At 39.5% G+C, this 12,889-nt stretch overlaps 1 protein-coding gene across 9 annotated transcripts in view; it reads right to left on the reverse strand.

Annotated features, from left to right (window-relative positions):
- Akap13 (A-kinase anchoring protein 13) overlaps nucleotides 1–12,889 on the reverse strand; it is a 301,501-nt gene that overhangs the window by 57,567 nt on the left and 231,045 nt on the right. For all 9 annotated transcript variants that reach the window (XM_052761654.1, XM_052761652.1, XM_052761653.1 and 6 more), the window contains 2 exons: nucleotides 5,237–5,279; nucleotides 3,577–3,709 (listed from right to left, as the gene is read on the reverse strand). In XM_052761654.1, the coding sequence (XP_052617614.1) occupies nucleotides 3,577–3,709; nucleotides 5,237–5,279 (176 nt within the window). The remainder of the gene's footprint in view (nucleotides 1–3,576; nucleotides 3,710–5,236; nucleotides 5,280–12,889) is intronic.

Consider the following 12,889-nt stretch of genomic DNA (forward strand, 5'->3'; position numbering starts at 1 on the left):
TTAACATATATTAAAAATTAATAATCTCAGCACTTGGCAGATACTTCAGTGGTTATTGGCCTAAGATGTGCAAGGCCCTGTCAGCACTGAGAAGAAAAAGAAAAACAACTAACCCCAAACAGGTTAAAAAGAGGTGAAAGCTCATCATTTTTATTAAAAAAAAGTGTTAATATCTATGCTATCACTTCCTTTTTTTTAAACAGCATGGGAAGCATTCAATAGGAAAAACAGTAGATTGATATTCATTTACCTGTGTATTCGAGTGGACATGTGACTATTTCTCTCTCATTACCTCTGCCTATATGACAAAGTGACAGTGTTCTTCAGCAGCTTGTATAACGGTCCTATTGAAAAGTTAGCCTATAACCACTAACTAGAAAGATGACATGCTAATATGTCTGGCTACTGGGGCACTTGTAAACACTCGGTAAAGGGAACTGTACTACAATCTGAGGAGCTATGAATTTGCAATTTTTGGAGTTTCCATTGCTGGAGACAGTACAGCCCCCAAAGATCAAATCTTCAAGCCAAGTGAAAAAGAGGAACCACGCCAATTGCAAAAGAGTGTCGGTCATTTTGCCTAAGGAGAGGAACAGAGGTAAGAGGTCAACTGGTTCTTTAACAGTGATGACAGAATGACTCTAACACAGGTAGCTTTTTCCCTGTCCCATCTCATCACCTCCCTCTTACCTAATGCTAGTACTCTGAGGTCAAAAATATTAGATTTGGCTGAAGAGTAAGCACGCAATGACAGGCAACACGTGTGGGCAGTTGGACCACACGCAGCCCTGCCCGAGTATTATCTAGCCGTGCTATTTGAGACACATTTTATTCAAGTGTGTAGAGGACGGAGGTTGAGGTGAGATTCTGTTTTAAAGGTCAAGTTCCAGTTTCTGAGTCTGGAACCACATTATCTTCGTTGCTGTCTGTATTACCCACTCAGCAATCTCAGTGTCATATCCACCAATTGGATTCGAAAGCAATGCCACTGGAGAGGTGGATCAAAGAGAAAGAATCTCCACTGTCTTGCCAGTCTTACAACTGTGTGTGTGTGTGTGTGTGTGTGTGTGTGTGTGTGTGTGTGTGTGTGTATAAGGTTCCACAGTTTAAAAGCAAAACAAAAACATTCTGAATTCATCCAAACCAGACCGTACCATTTTCAAGGTTAAGACTGAGTATTACAGACCACTAAGCAGAGAAGCCACTCAACAATATATGGCTAGTTTATACTGGTTTTTCCAAGGGAATTTTCTTTTGTTCATAGCAACTACTGACCAAACAAACAAGATAAACAAAACATGTAGGTTCTGCTGTTGCCAGTATATGGAATACTGACTTCATATACATACATACATATATATATTTATATTTAGTTCTAAAACAAGTCTAAGAATGAAGCCAAATATTTAAATACATAATTAGGCTAGAAATTATTTACTAGATTGTATCTTCATTCTGCACTTGATAAGAAAAATGGTGAAAAAGCAGATTTTGGTATAAGAGTTTTGTGGAATAAAGTCCCCAAGAGTAATGACCAAACCCTGTACATGGTAAAAAAGATTTTACTTTCCAAAGCTGGTGTCATGGCTTGGATAGTAAATGTCTCCCAAAGGTCCTTGGACTTGCTCCCTACACTACAACACTTTGTACAGACGGTGGAACACCTCCTAGGAGGTGAGGGCCTACTGGAAACAGCTTCCATGGGAGCCTCTGCAGGGGATTACGGAGCCTCCACCCTTACTCTCTCTTTGCTTGCCTCCAGCAGATGCTCTGACCGTGGGTACTCACTGTCACAGGCCCGGAGCAACATTGATAGGTGAACACAGGCTGAAACCTCTGAAATCAAGGTAAACTTTTCTGATTTTATCAGAAAGTTGTTATAGTAACAGAAAGCTAATAAAGCTAGTAAAACTTATTGGCTGTATTTCTATCAGCTCACATAACCAAATGCCTGAAGGCTTAGTTAGAAAAAAAGGGTACTTTTTTTTAATTGAAAAAAAAATTAATTATATTTTGCTCACATTTCCCCCCTCCCCCAATTCCTCCCAGATCTCCCCTACTTTCCTACCTCCCCAACTGTATGTTCTTCTTTCTCTCTTAAAAACAAAACAAAAAATCCAAACTCAAAAACCCCCAAAACCTCAAGAAATCCTGCAAAAACACAAAAATGAAAATCAAAACAAATAAACAAAAGAACAGTAAGACAAAGGAAAAAAAAAAAGGCCAAAGCAAAATGAAACAAAAACACCACTGAGTTCCTTCTTGTGCTGGCCAACTACTCATGGGTATGGAGTGTGTAGTTGCTATTAAGAGGGTACATTTTTATAAGAATGCTATTGAGTTCAGTACATACGTATGCACGTGTGCTTATGTGCATATATTTATATATGCAACGTACAGAGGTATGTTTCAGTGATTCATTTCAAGAGATCCTTAACCAATTATACCTTTGTATGCTTATTTCTTTGTGTATGTAGATGGATGGTTACAGGTAAAACAGAGTGCAGGGGAAGTGGGTGGGGTGGATAGTGTTTCCCTCTCTCCTTTGAAATGAAAGTAGTTTTGGTTTAGGATCAAGAATCAGTATAAAAAAGTTAAGCTTCTTTCTTTTTAAGACATATCATAGCTGGGTGGTGATGGCTCACGCCTTTAATCCGAGCACTTGGGAGACAGAGGCAGGTGGATCTCTGTGAGTTTGAAGCCAGCCTGGTCTACAGAGTGAGTTCCAGGACAGCCAAGGCTACATGGTGAAAACGAAACAGAACAAAACAAAATAAGATAAAACAAGAGACATATCACAAAAGTACTAAAAATATATAAATCAAAATACTGAGAATATATGTGGGGTTATTATAGATTTATTTCTTAATTTTTATATTTTGTAGAATCCTGTAATGAACAAACAACTACAACTGGACTTTTGAAACTGAGTTTAACCGTGACTGTGAGCCATCATCACGTAGGTGTTGGGAACTGAGTCCTGGTCCTCTGGAAGAGCTGTCAGTGCTCTTAACCACTGAGCCATCTCTCCAGCCCATGCTTAAGTGTCTTAATTTAATTTCTTAAGCATTAAAGAGTGATATAGCACAAGTCTTCCTAGTGGAAATAGATCCAAGTAAGTCTTAAAAGTTCTTATAATTTTCTGAAGTATAATTTTCTTCCCTCTATATCTATTATATACATTTCAACCCTTTAGTCTTAGCATAAAGTCCTTTGGATTTAATTAACCCTGATTTAATCATTTCTGCATTGAGGCTCAGTGTATGGGATGAGAGGCTAGAGAGACGGGTTGAACCTCTTCTCCACATTAGACAGGCACCCCTCAAAGAAGCGGGGTAATAAGAACTACACCAGCAGGGCTCGTGGAAGCGTTCAGTAAGCTGATGCATGGGCGGCTTTTGGCATGTCGTAAGGCAGTGGCAGCATTTCTAGCTGCTGCTTGCATTACCGTTATTTTTCTTCAGAAGTGAGACTGCTGCAAAGCATCACTGAAATTATTCACGTTTACACCTGGTGTTTATATGCAGTGCTGACTGGCTGAGGTGCTTACACACAGAACGCCCAGAAGATACTCACTTTGCTCTTCTTGCTGCTGGACATTTTATTCCTGATGTAGCTGAAGGTGCGACTAACTTTCGTCCCACTCTTGCCTTCAAAATCCTTTTTTGAGGGGCTCGGAGGCAGGAAATTATAGTTTTCTTCTGTTATACTGAATGAAAACAAAAAGATGTGGTTTTTTTTTTGTTTGTTTTTTTTTGTACTAGAAAAGTTAAATAATGGGCTGAGTAAGAAGCAGGCAGAGGCTACTGAATGGTCTCATATACTCTAAGAACAGATCTGGAACTGAATATAAAGCAGCATTGGGTGTATAGACTTTGCGTGAAGGGACATCCATGCACAGTGGAAGGGCAGGGTGCATGCTGAGAGAGCTGGCAACACAGAGTCTTAGGACAAGGATGAGCCCAGCAACAGCACAGGACACACATTTCTTCAAGTCTCTAGGCCTATTAATAATCTGGGTCCTGGTCCAAGAAGCTATGCACAACTCTGGGGTGAAGAATAAGCATATCTCAGGCAGAATGCAGACAGATTCATTCCAGAGGTTCCTAGAGATCCAAATTTACTGATTTACTTGTTCAAGAAGTCTGTATAAAATTTAAGTCCATCGAATCTGGACATGTTCTGACGGTCAGCCTCTGCGAGGGCATTTATGAGTAGAATCATAAAAGGACCCTCTTTAACAGCCATATTTATATATGTGATGGTTATAAAACAAAGGAGTCCGTTTAATTTTAAGAGAAAACAGAAATGGCATAAAAACCACCACTTAGGGAAAGAAAGGCAACGACATGAAAGTCGCATAAAGAGAAACAACCATTGGAAGGGCCCTAGATCACATTTATAACTAGAGTCTCTGTGAAAAGGAGGGCAACTTAAAATAATCAGGAATCCAATGACACTACATCACAATGTTTAATTTCATAAACACACAACAGGGAAATATAAACGACAAATTAACAGGGATTTTGTGCATGTTGTCAGGTCAAGAATCAATTCAAGTTCGAATGAAGCTCGATGATAAGGAACACTTACCTAGCATGCACAATCCCCGGGTGTTCCCCAGTATTAGGAAAGAAAGAGATGGGGAGGGGAGAGAAAAGAAAACCTCAATTCTACATGGTCAGAGGTGTATATTCTACACACAGCTTTTCTTTTTTGGAATGGAATAGAAACCAGAGTTTCATGTATGCTAAGCATGACCACTGAACTACATCACCAACCCTTAGCTTTAAAGGTTAAAATGGCTGAGAAGATAACAGAACTGCATAATTCACATATACAGCACACGCACACACACACACACACACACATATGCATACATATGTATATATTATGACAATGAAATATTAAATTTATTCAAAAGTTGAAAATCTCCATAAGCCAAGTATAATGTCAAATAAGTATATTTTATGTGAATGAAAGAAAATAATCATCTTTACCATATACCAAGACAATATGAAGAATAAGAATATAAAGTGATTGTATTTTGAAAGATAAAACCTTCATTATGAAATACTTCTAATTATTTCAAACTTGCCATTCAAGGAAGTCAGAGCCTGGGTGAGCTCAAAGAACTTAGGATATTTAATTAAATGCGGTAAGATAGCTTGTATGTACTGTCTTCATTTCAGTTTGGGGAAAGGAGTGAAAAAATAAATAAATAAATGCACCATACCTCTCGGTCAGGTTAGCACTGGTACTGTGGAAAGGCCGTGCATCTAGAGAATAAGAACAGAAGAGGTGAAGTTAGCACACAAAGATCCTGTCCTGATGACAGACAAACTACCTAAAAGGTCATAGATAAAGAGTACAAAGTCTTTGAGAGTGAGGGCATGGTGCTTCTTCCTTAAAAGGTTTAGGAGGAAGCCGGGTGGGAGGCAGAGGCAGGCGGATCTCTGTGAGTTCGAGGCCAGCCTGGTCTACAAAGCGGGTTCCAGGAAAGGCGCTAAGCTACACAGAGAAACCCTGTCTCAAAAAACCATAAAAAAAGAAAAAAAAAGTTGACGAGGAGGAGGAGGAGGAGGAGGAGGAGGAGGAGGAGGAGGAGGAGGAGGAGGAGGAGGAGAAGGAATTAGACTGGAAACCTTCAAATTAGAATGGAAACAGGAGGTAAGGGAATGAATTTCTCATGAAGAAAGCAAATTTAATCCAGGATCTGAGTAATTGAAGATACTAGTTTTTATGCTTAAATACAGGTGAAGCACATTTAATTTGTTTTTAATGAATGCTCAGTTCCCACAGGACATCTTTCTGAGATGTTATCAAAGAATATAAAAGAAGAAAGTAAATGTTATAGCTTTTACTCCTGATCCTATTTGTACATATTTCCATCTGAAAAATCTAATATTGTCTAATACTCTCTTGAGAATTCCCGGAAATGGATTAGTGAATAAGAGGAGCAAAGTGCTGCTCAGAAAGCCCCGGCACCACCGCTGGTGTGAGAAGACCTCTCCAGATCAGTTCCTCAACTATTTCTCCAGCACCATGTCTGCCTGCACACTGCCATGTCCTGCCATGATGACAATGAACTAAACCTCTGAACTGTAAGCCACCCAATTAAATATTTTCCTTTATAAGAGTTGTTGTGGTCATGGTGTCTCTTCACAGCAATAGAAACCTAACTAAGACAGAAGTTGGCATCAGGCAATGGGGCATTACTGTGATAGCCCTGACTATTGCATTTTAAAAACAACAGGAAGGAGTCACATCATACAACAGAGCCTACGGGGGAGGTTTATTGAGGGGAGGGGAGAGAAGGGGCAGAGAAGGGGGCAGAGACTGGTCCCTGGGAATGAGAGCAAAGGAAGAGGAAGAGAAAGACTGGGAAATATATATAAGGAAAAGTAGTGAATGCATACAGGGGGTGATCTTAGTGGCTGCAGCTGAGGATATATCCTGTCAGGACCCTAACAGCAGGCCAGTACAGATGCCGAAATGCTAACACTGACCATGTTTTTGTTTGAAGGAATATGGACCTTAGGACTGTGGATTAGAAAAGCAGTTCACTTTAAGTGCTGCTTAATGGGCCATCCTAGGAGAGGCATGGAAGACAGTGGTGTGAGTGTGATTTGTTGAACTATGGGTGCCTAGATCAAGAGGTTTCAGGGAAGATTATTAATATGTGGCCTAGAGATTGTTCTTGTGATATTTTGGGAAAGAATGTGGCTGATTTTGACCTTGTCTGAAGAGTCTGCCTGAGGCTAAAGTGAAGAGATTTGGATTAATTCCACCGGCAGAGGAAATTCAAAACAGCCTAGTATAGACTCTGTTGTGTGGTTATTAGTGTTCATGCTTAAAAAATTTATAATGAAAAGTAGCAAGTCGAGAAAGGAAAAATACAAAATGTACAATTTGAGGAGAAAAAGAGCACCAGGAAGGGAATGGAACTAAGTTCTGTGTTCAAGGAGATAAACAGATTAAGAAATGGAACAAAGGGAGTGGTGACCTCAGGGCAAGATCCCACCCAGCTAAGTTTCCAACTTGTGAAAAAGAATTAAAGAAAATCTTAGAGCCGGGTGTAATGGTGCACACCTTTAATCCCAGCATTGGGAAGTCAGAGACTGGTGGATCTCTGAGTTTGAGGCCAGCCTGGACTACTGAGCAAGTTCCAGAACAGCTAAGTGTAGGCAGTGAAGGAAACCATCAAAAACAGAAAGCTGGTGAAGATGTAATTGAAAGATCTCTGAGTTCAAGGCCAGCCTTGTCTACAGATCTAGTTTCAGGACAGTCAGGTTTAAGATAGTGAAGGAAACCATAGAAAACAGATAGCTGGTGAAGATGCAACTGAACGAAGGGGGCATGTTCCAGCACCAGCAAGCAGCAGAACTTGGCAGCTTTGGCCAAGTGGTTCTGGCTTTAGTGTTTTAGACAAAGGAAAGGGGTTATGGATTATTCCTCCATGACTAAGGAAAGTCACTGAAGCCAGGCATGTGTCATGGGTGTCCCTGAATGGAGTCCTAGAGAGGCCATTGTGTGAAGTTGTGGAGGAGAAGCTTGGATTGCCTTGGAGACCCCAAGATGTTAGAGATGCCAGTTGTGGGATATCTGCCGAGGAAAGCTCCTAGCATGGAGCAGAACCAGCTCAAGAAAAATAAGTATGTTGTAGTCAACGAAGCTGAAAGGAGTTGGAGATCTGCAGAAGAACATTTTGACATCAGACATGGAGATGCAGAGTTTGGACTTTGCCCAGCTGGCTTTTGGTCTTGTTTTGGTCCAGCATTTCCTCACTATGCTCACTTCCCTATATTTTGGAATGGTAATGTATATCCTGTGCCATTATATATTGGAAGTATGTGATCTGTTTTTTGATTTTACAGAGGATTACAGTTAAAAGATTGCCATGCATCTCAGAAGAGACTTTGAACTTTGAACTTTAAAACATTGTTGAGACTGTTATAGACTATGTGAACTTCTGAAGTTGGACTAAATGAATTTTGCATTATGATATGTTTACAAGCTTATGGGGGCCAGGGAATGGACTGTGGTAGTTTGAATGTAATTGGCCCTCATAAGCTTATAGGGAGTGGCATTATAAGGAGGTGTGGTCCTGCTGAAGTAGGTCTGGCCTTGCTGGAGGAAGTAAGTCATTGTGCAGGCAGGCTTTGGGAGTCTCCTATGCTCAAGCTAGGTCTAGTTCAGTTCACTTCCTGTTGCCTGTGGATCAAATGTAGAACTCTCAGTTCTTTTCCCAGCACTATGTCTACCTGCACACAGCCAAGTCCCACCATGATAAAAATGAACTAAATTGCTGAAACTGTAAGTCACCCAATTAAATATTTTCCTTTATAAGAGTTGCCGTGGTAACAGTGTCTCTTTACAGCAATAGAAACCCCAACTAAGACAGGTTTCTTCTATTACATTTACCATGTTTGGTAACAATAGCTTGGAAAGAAGGATCTGGCTCCTAATTCTGCAGAATCTAGTTTTAAACTATAAGCATTTTAACCAATGATACCTTAGTTAGCTTTAAAACAAGAGACTGGATTAAAACAAACTTTTTCCCACCCCAGGAGCCTTCAATGGTATAAGTATTCAATTTTTCTAGATTGCCAAGACTTCACTGTACATTTAAGCAACTTACTAAATTACCACTCTAGTACACTATACAACGTAAAAGTCAAGTTCATATTGCAGAAAAATACCCAAAAAAAACTTGGCCAAGAAAAAAGAAAAAACAAAACAACTACGGGTTGATTTCTGTGGAATAGTTGAAAACTAAATACACATGTGATTAGGTAGCAAGAGAATCCATGGGAGCACCTCTAAGAGTTCCCAATGGTTTTACTGCTGAGAAAGAATTTATTTCAGTTACTGTGATTTCTTACATGTGGTTCTGAAAGAAAAAAAAAAAGATTAATTTACCACTGCCGCCAAAATTAGTGCTTCTGAAATTCTTGGAGTGTAAAGACTTTAAAAGTATGCAATAACATGGGCCATTTCCATGACAAAATTATAAACAGAAGAAAATGAACCTATCATTAACCCATTACATATTATTGCAGATAAATAACATTTCAACCATATTTTTACTTTAAGACACAAAATAACAGGCAGACCTGCAATATACCCATGGATTTGGGGTTGCAATCACTGAACAAACAACAAAATGTATTCTATAGAACAAGAGTCATGGAGCACAGATGGTCTTACACAGTATTTTGGTTTCCTAATTAATAAATCTGGGAAGTACAGCATATCAAGTACTGCTTTGGGAGGTCACAACATGTTAATTAGCATTTTAAAGCTGCTTATCTGAGCTTCTCCATGTGTTAGACTACTCTCTCCCCATTAATCTCACTGGTATTTTTGGACTGAATGAACTAAGGTTTAAGAAATGCTAGACACTGTACTCAAAACACTCCTCTGCTTCTATAGTTTTACTATTCCAGTGAGACCAGTACAGTTTGTTCCTAGTGATAATGAAGTTCTACTGAGGTTTTGATTTGTTACCATAACCTGGCCATTTGCTATAGTACTTGACCAGAGAAATTTGAGAACGTCTGAACACTCAAAGTTGAGGTGGATTTTCACAACTTTCTGCCTACTACAGGGGATAAAATGTAAATAACTCATTGTTTCTTTGTCAAGTATCTTTTAATAGTGAAAAATACACTGAATACTAATGAGGCTACCATTTAAAACTCAACTGTATCTCTATGCTAAAGACACTTTCCTTTAAAAGACAATGCAAAGTGGCAGTCACAATAGTTTTTTTTTTTTGATTGTTTGTTTTGTTTTGTTTTTTGAGACATGATTTCTCTGTGCAGTTTTGGTGCCTGTCCTGGATCTCACTCCTTAGACAAGGCTGGCCTGGAACTCACAGAGATGCGCCTGGCTCTGCCTCCTGAGTGCTGGGATTAAAGGCGTGAGCCACCACCGCCGGGATCACAATAATTTTTATACATCACTGCTACTTCAGATCAGCAAGTGGAAGGACAATTATGGACATAAATGTTAGGAACTCATAATATTAATTCTAACACAACAATTCATTACTTTATGATAGAAATAGTTTGCCCATAAAAAATGTAAGTCCCAGAATATCCTAGAAGCCCTCCAAAATTAAAGCCAAGGTCTTCTAATAAAAGAAGACTCAGTTGCATTTCAAGTTTACTAAAAACTGATTTTTCAAAGTATTTTCATACCAGGTGCTACTAAGAACTTATTAATTCGAAATCTGTAACTCACTGAGGAGTGTGGCATAAGACAGAATTTTAGAAGAACAAAAATTGAGAAAAAAGATTTCACTTCTATTTCCCAAACTATGAGATCTAATCTCAGAGTTTTGTTTTTCAAAGAGAAACTTTTAGGTATCATTAACAGACAGTCTAGCTATCTGTCCCAGGAGACAGAGAAAAATGGATAATTAGAATTAAAACTGAAGTGGTCAAGCTCAAAGTTTTGTAAAACTAGCACTCAGTATTACAAAGGGCAGAAGTGGGTTGAGAACACACACCTCACGCCTGAGGGTGTGTTCTGGAAAGATACCTGCACTGGAAACAGGAGGTCACTGAAACAATCAGTATTAGTAGTCACAGATAAGACAACAGAAAACTGGTTTCATCAAAATCAATTTGCAAAGGCATGCAAGACATGTGACTTAAAGAAGATAGCATACCAGGAGATAAAAGCCCTCAAAAGATCTCATTCTGCCGGGCGGTGGTGGCGCACGCCTTTAATCCCAGCACTCGGGAGGCAGAGCCAGGCGGATCTCTGTGAGTTCAAGGCCAGCCTGGACTACCGAGTGAGTTCCAGGAAAGGCGCAAAGCTACACAGAGAAACCCTGTCTCGAAAAACCAAAAAAAAAAAAAAAAAAAAAAAAAAAAAAAAAAAAAAAAGATCTCATTCTTTTAGTAGCAGGCCTATAGCATTTAAAAGCTAGCCAGACTCTGGAGAACAGCCACTAAACACCAAATGAGCTTACTTACTATGCAACTCCTCCTCCTCATCACTGGAATAAGAAGAGCCAAAAGAAAAGAGAGTTTTAGATTTAAGGAGGAGTGGAGAAACGCTGACGGAAAAGGAGATCCACCTTGTTGGCTTCATCTGCTGCTGAGCTGAGAAGTAGGTTAACAGAAAGACATTAGAGCACGCAAAGGTTATGCCAAGACAAAGAAAGAGGTACCTCCAACCTATGTGGAAACAAGATAATGTTGATGGCCTTAAGGATCCCAGGAAAGGCTATCAAAATTAACAATGTCTGTCTGTCTGCCTGTCTATCTACCTGTCTATCTGGTTTTTTGAGACAGGGTTTCTCTGTGTAGCCCTGGCTGTCTTGGAACTTGCTCTGTAGACCAAGGTGGCCTCGAACTCAGATCTACCTGCCTCTGCCTCCCAAGTGCTGGGATTAAAGTTATATGCCACCACTGCCTGGCTAACGGTATATTTTATTTATATATTCATTTATGAACACAAAAAATTGTAATGCAGTTTAACAAATCATCTAAATATACACACTTCTTATATTTGAAAACAAGGAGCAAACTATTTTTAATGGTCATAATTCATAGCTTGAGTTTTTCTTCTTCATGGTGTATAGACAACATCCAACAGTGATATTGCTCAGGGTTCAGTATTACTGCTCTTCTCACGCATTCCCAAATTTCCTACTTTACTCCTACCTCTTCATCGTGTATGCACATAATATACTAGGGTCTCCTTTCCCTCTAACCTTCAAGGTAGAGCTCTCCTTTCAGGATCAGACTCATTCATCTCTTTGCTCACCTGTGTGTGGGTGGACACTCCACAGGCAGCTAAAACCCAACAAACACAAAAGGGAATACATCTTTTCCTGCTGCCTTGCTCCCCCTCTAGTCCTTCACCAGTCAATTGATATCTAACATCTACTTAAAGACTCAGGGTACCAACCTGGGCACCATCCTTGGATCCTTACAGCACACCTCATTTGGGCTTCTTCAACTTCTCTCCTGAGGTCACTATTCTGAAATAGCTGCACTGTGAACCATGCAGAAGCTTTCTATTGACCTGTAAGATTCTTCTTCCCAACCTTATTTCCTTTGTGGTTGGGCTGAAGCGCTCTAATTAACATGATTCTACTGCCTTCGAGAAGAAACCCTAATCCTTAGTTTAGATTTCCATATACCAATTTCCAGTTTCTTTTGGTCTAAACTTTCTCCAATTCTCAAGGTTTGAGAGTGTTGATTTTGGTTGCTTCATTTACTATTTCCTGTTAGCTTCAACTTGTTCTCTTATCCATAAATAATAAATATAAGCCAAGAAAGAAGCCATCAGTAAGTTCATCCTTCTTCCACCACTGTCTAGTATAGTACACAGTGAAGAGTTGGCATTCAAATATGGAATGAATAAATGGACACATGAATTTTCCTTTTATCAGGCTTTTGGGAATCTTAAGGCCCCAAATCAAATCAGAGAAAATGCCCTGTACCTATATGAAAGCTACACCAACCACAGCAGATTGTGAGGTTGAGCTCCCACCAATGAGGTAAAATGAACTTTTTGCCTCCATGTGCTCGCTTGCCCAGGCAAAGTCACTGTTCTCTTTTGTAAAAGTAATCTGCCTTGCTGAGTTACATTTGCTCTGTTTGCCTGTGTGGCCTCAGGAATATTATTTCCAATAATTTGGGGTTCTTTTTCAACACAATGGACAATGTTCTTGTTTCTAAAACTGCTTACATTACAGTCAGAGAGAAAGAGACCTTGGCACTATTTTGGGTCGTTGTGAACTACACAACTCCATGCTCATTACACAACAGGAAGTACACTAACAGACTTTAATTCACATTAAACCACAGCACATTATCCCTCCTTAACAGCTAAAGTTGAACTGAGGGTAAAGGGCTTCTGTAAC

The sequence above is a fragment of the Peromyscus californicus genome, unplaced genomic scaffold (assembly GCF_007827085.1).
Source record: "Peromyscus californicus insignis strain IS unplaced genomic scaffold, ASM782708v3 Scaffold_4__1_contigs__length_199733344, whole genome shotgun sequence".
Taxonomy (NCBI): Eukaryota; Metazoa; Chordata; class Mammalia; order Rodentia; family Cricetidae; genus Peromyscus; species Peromyscus californicus.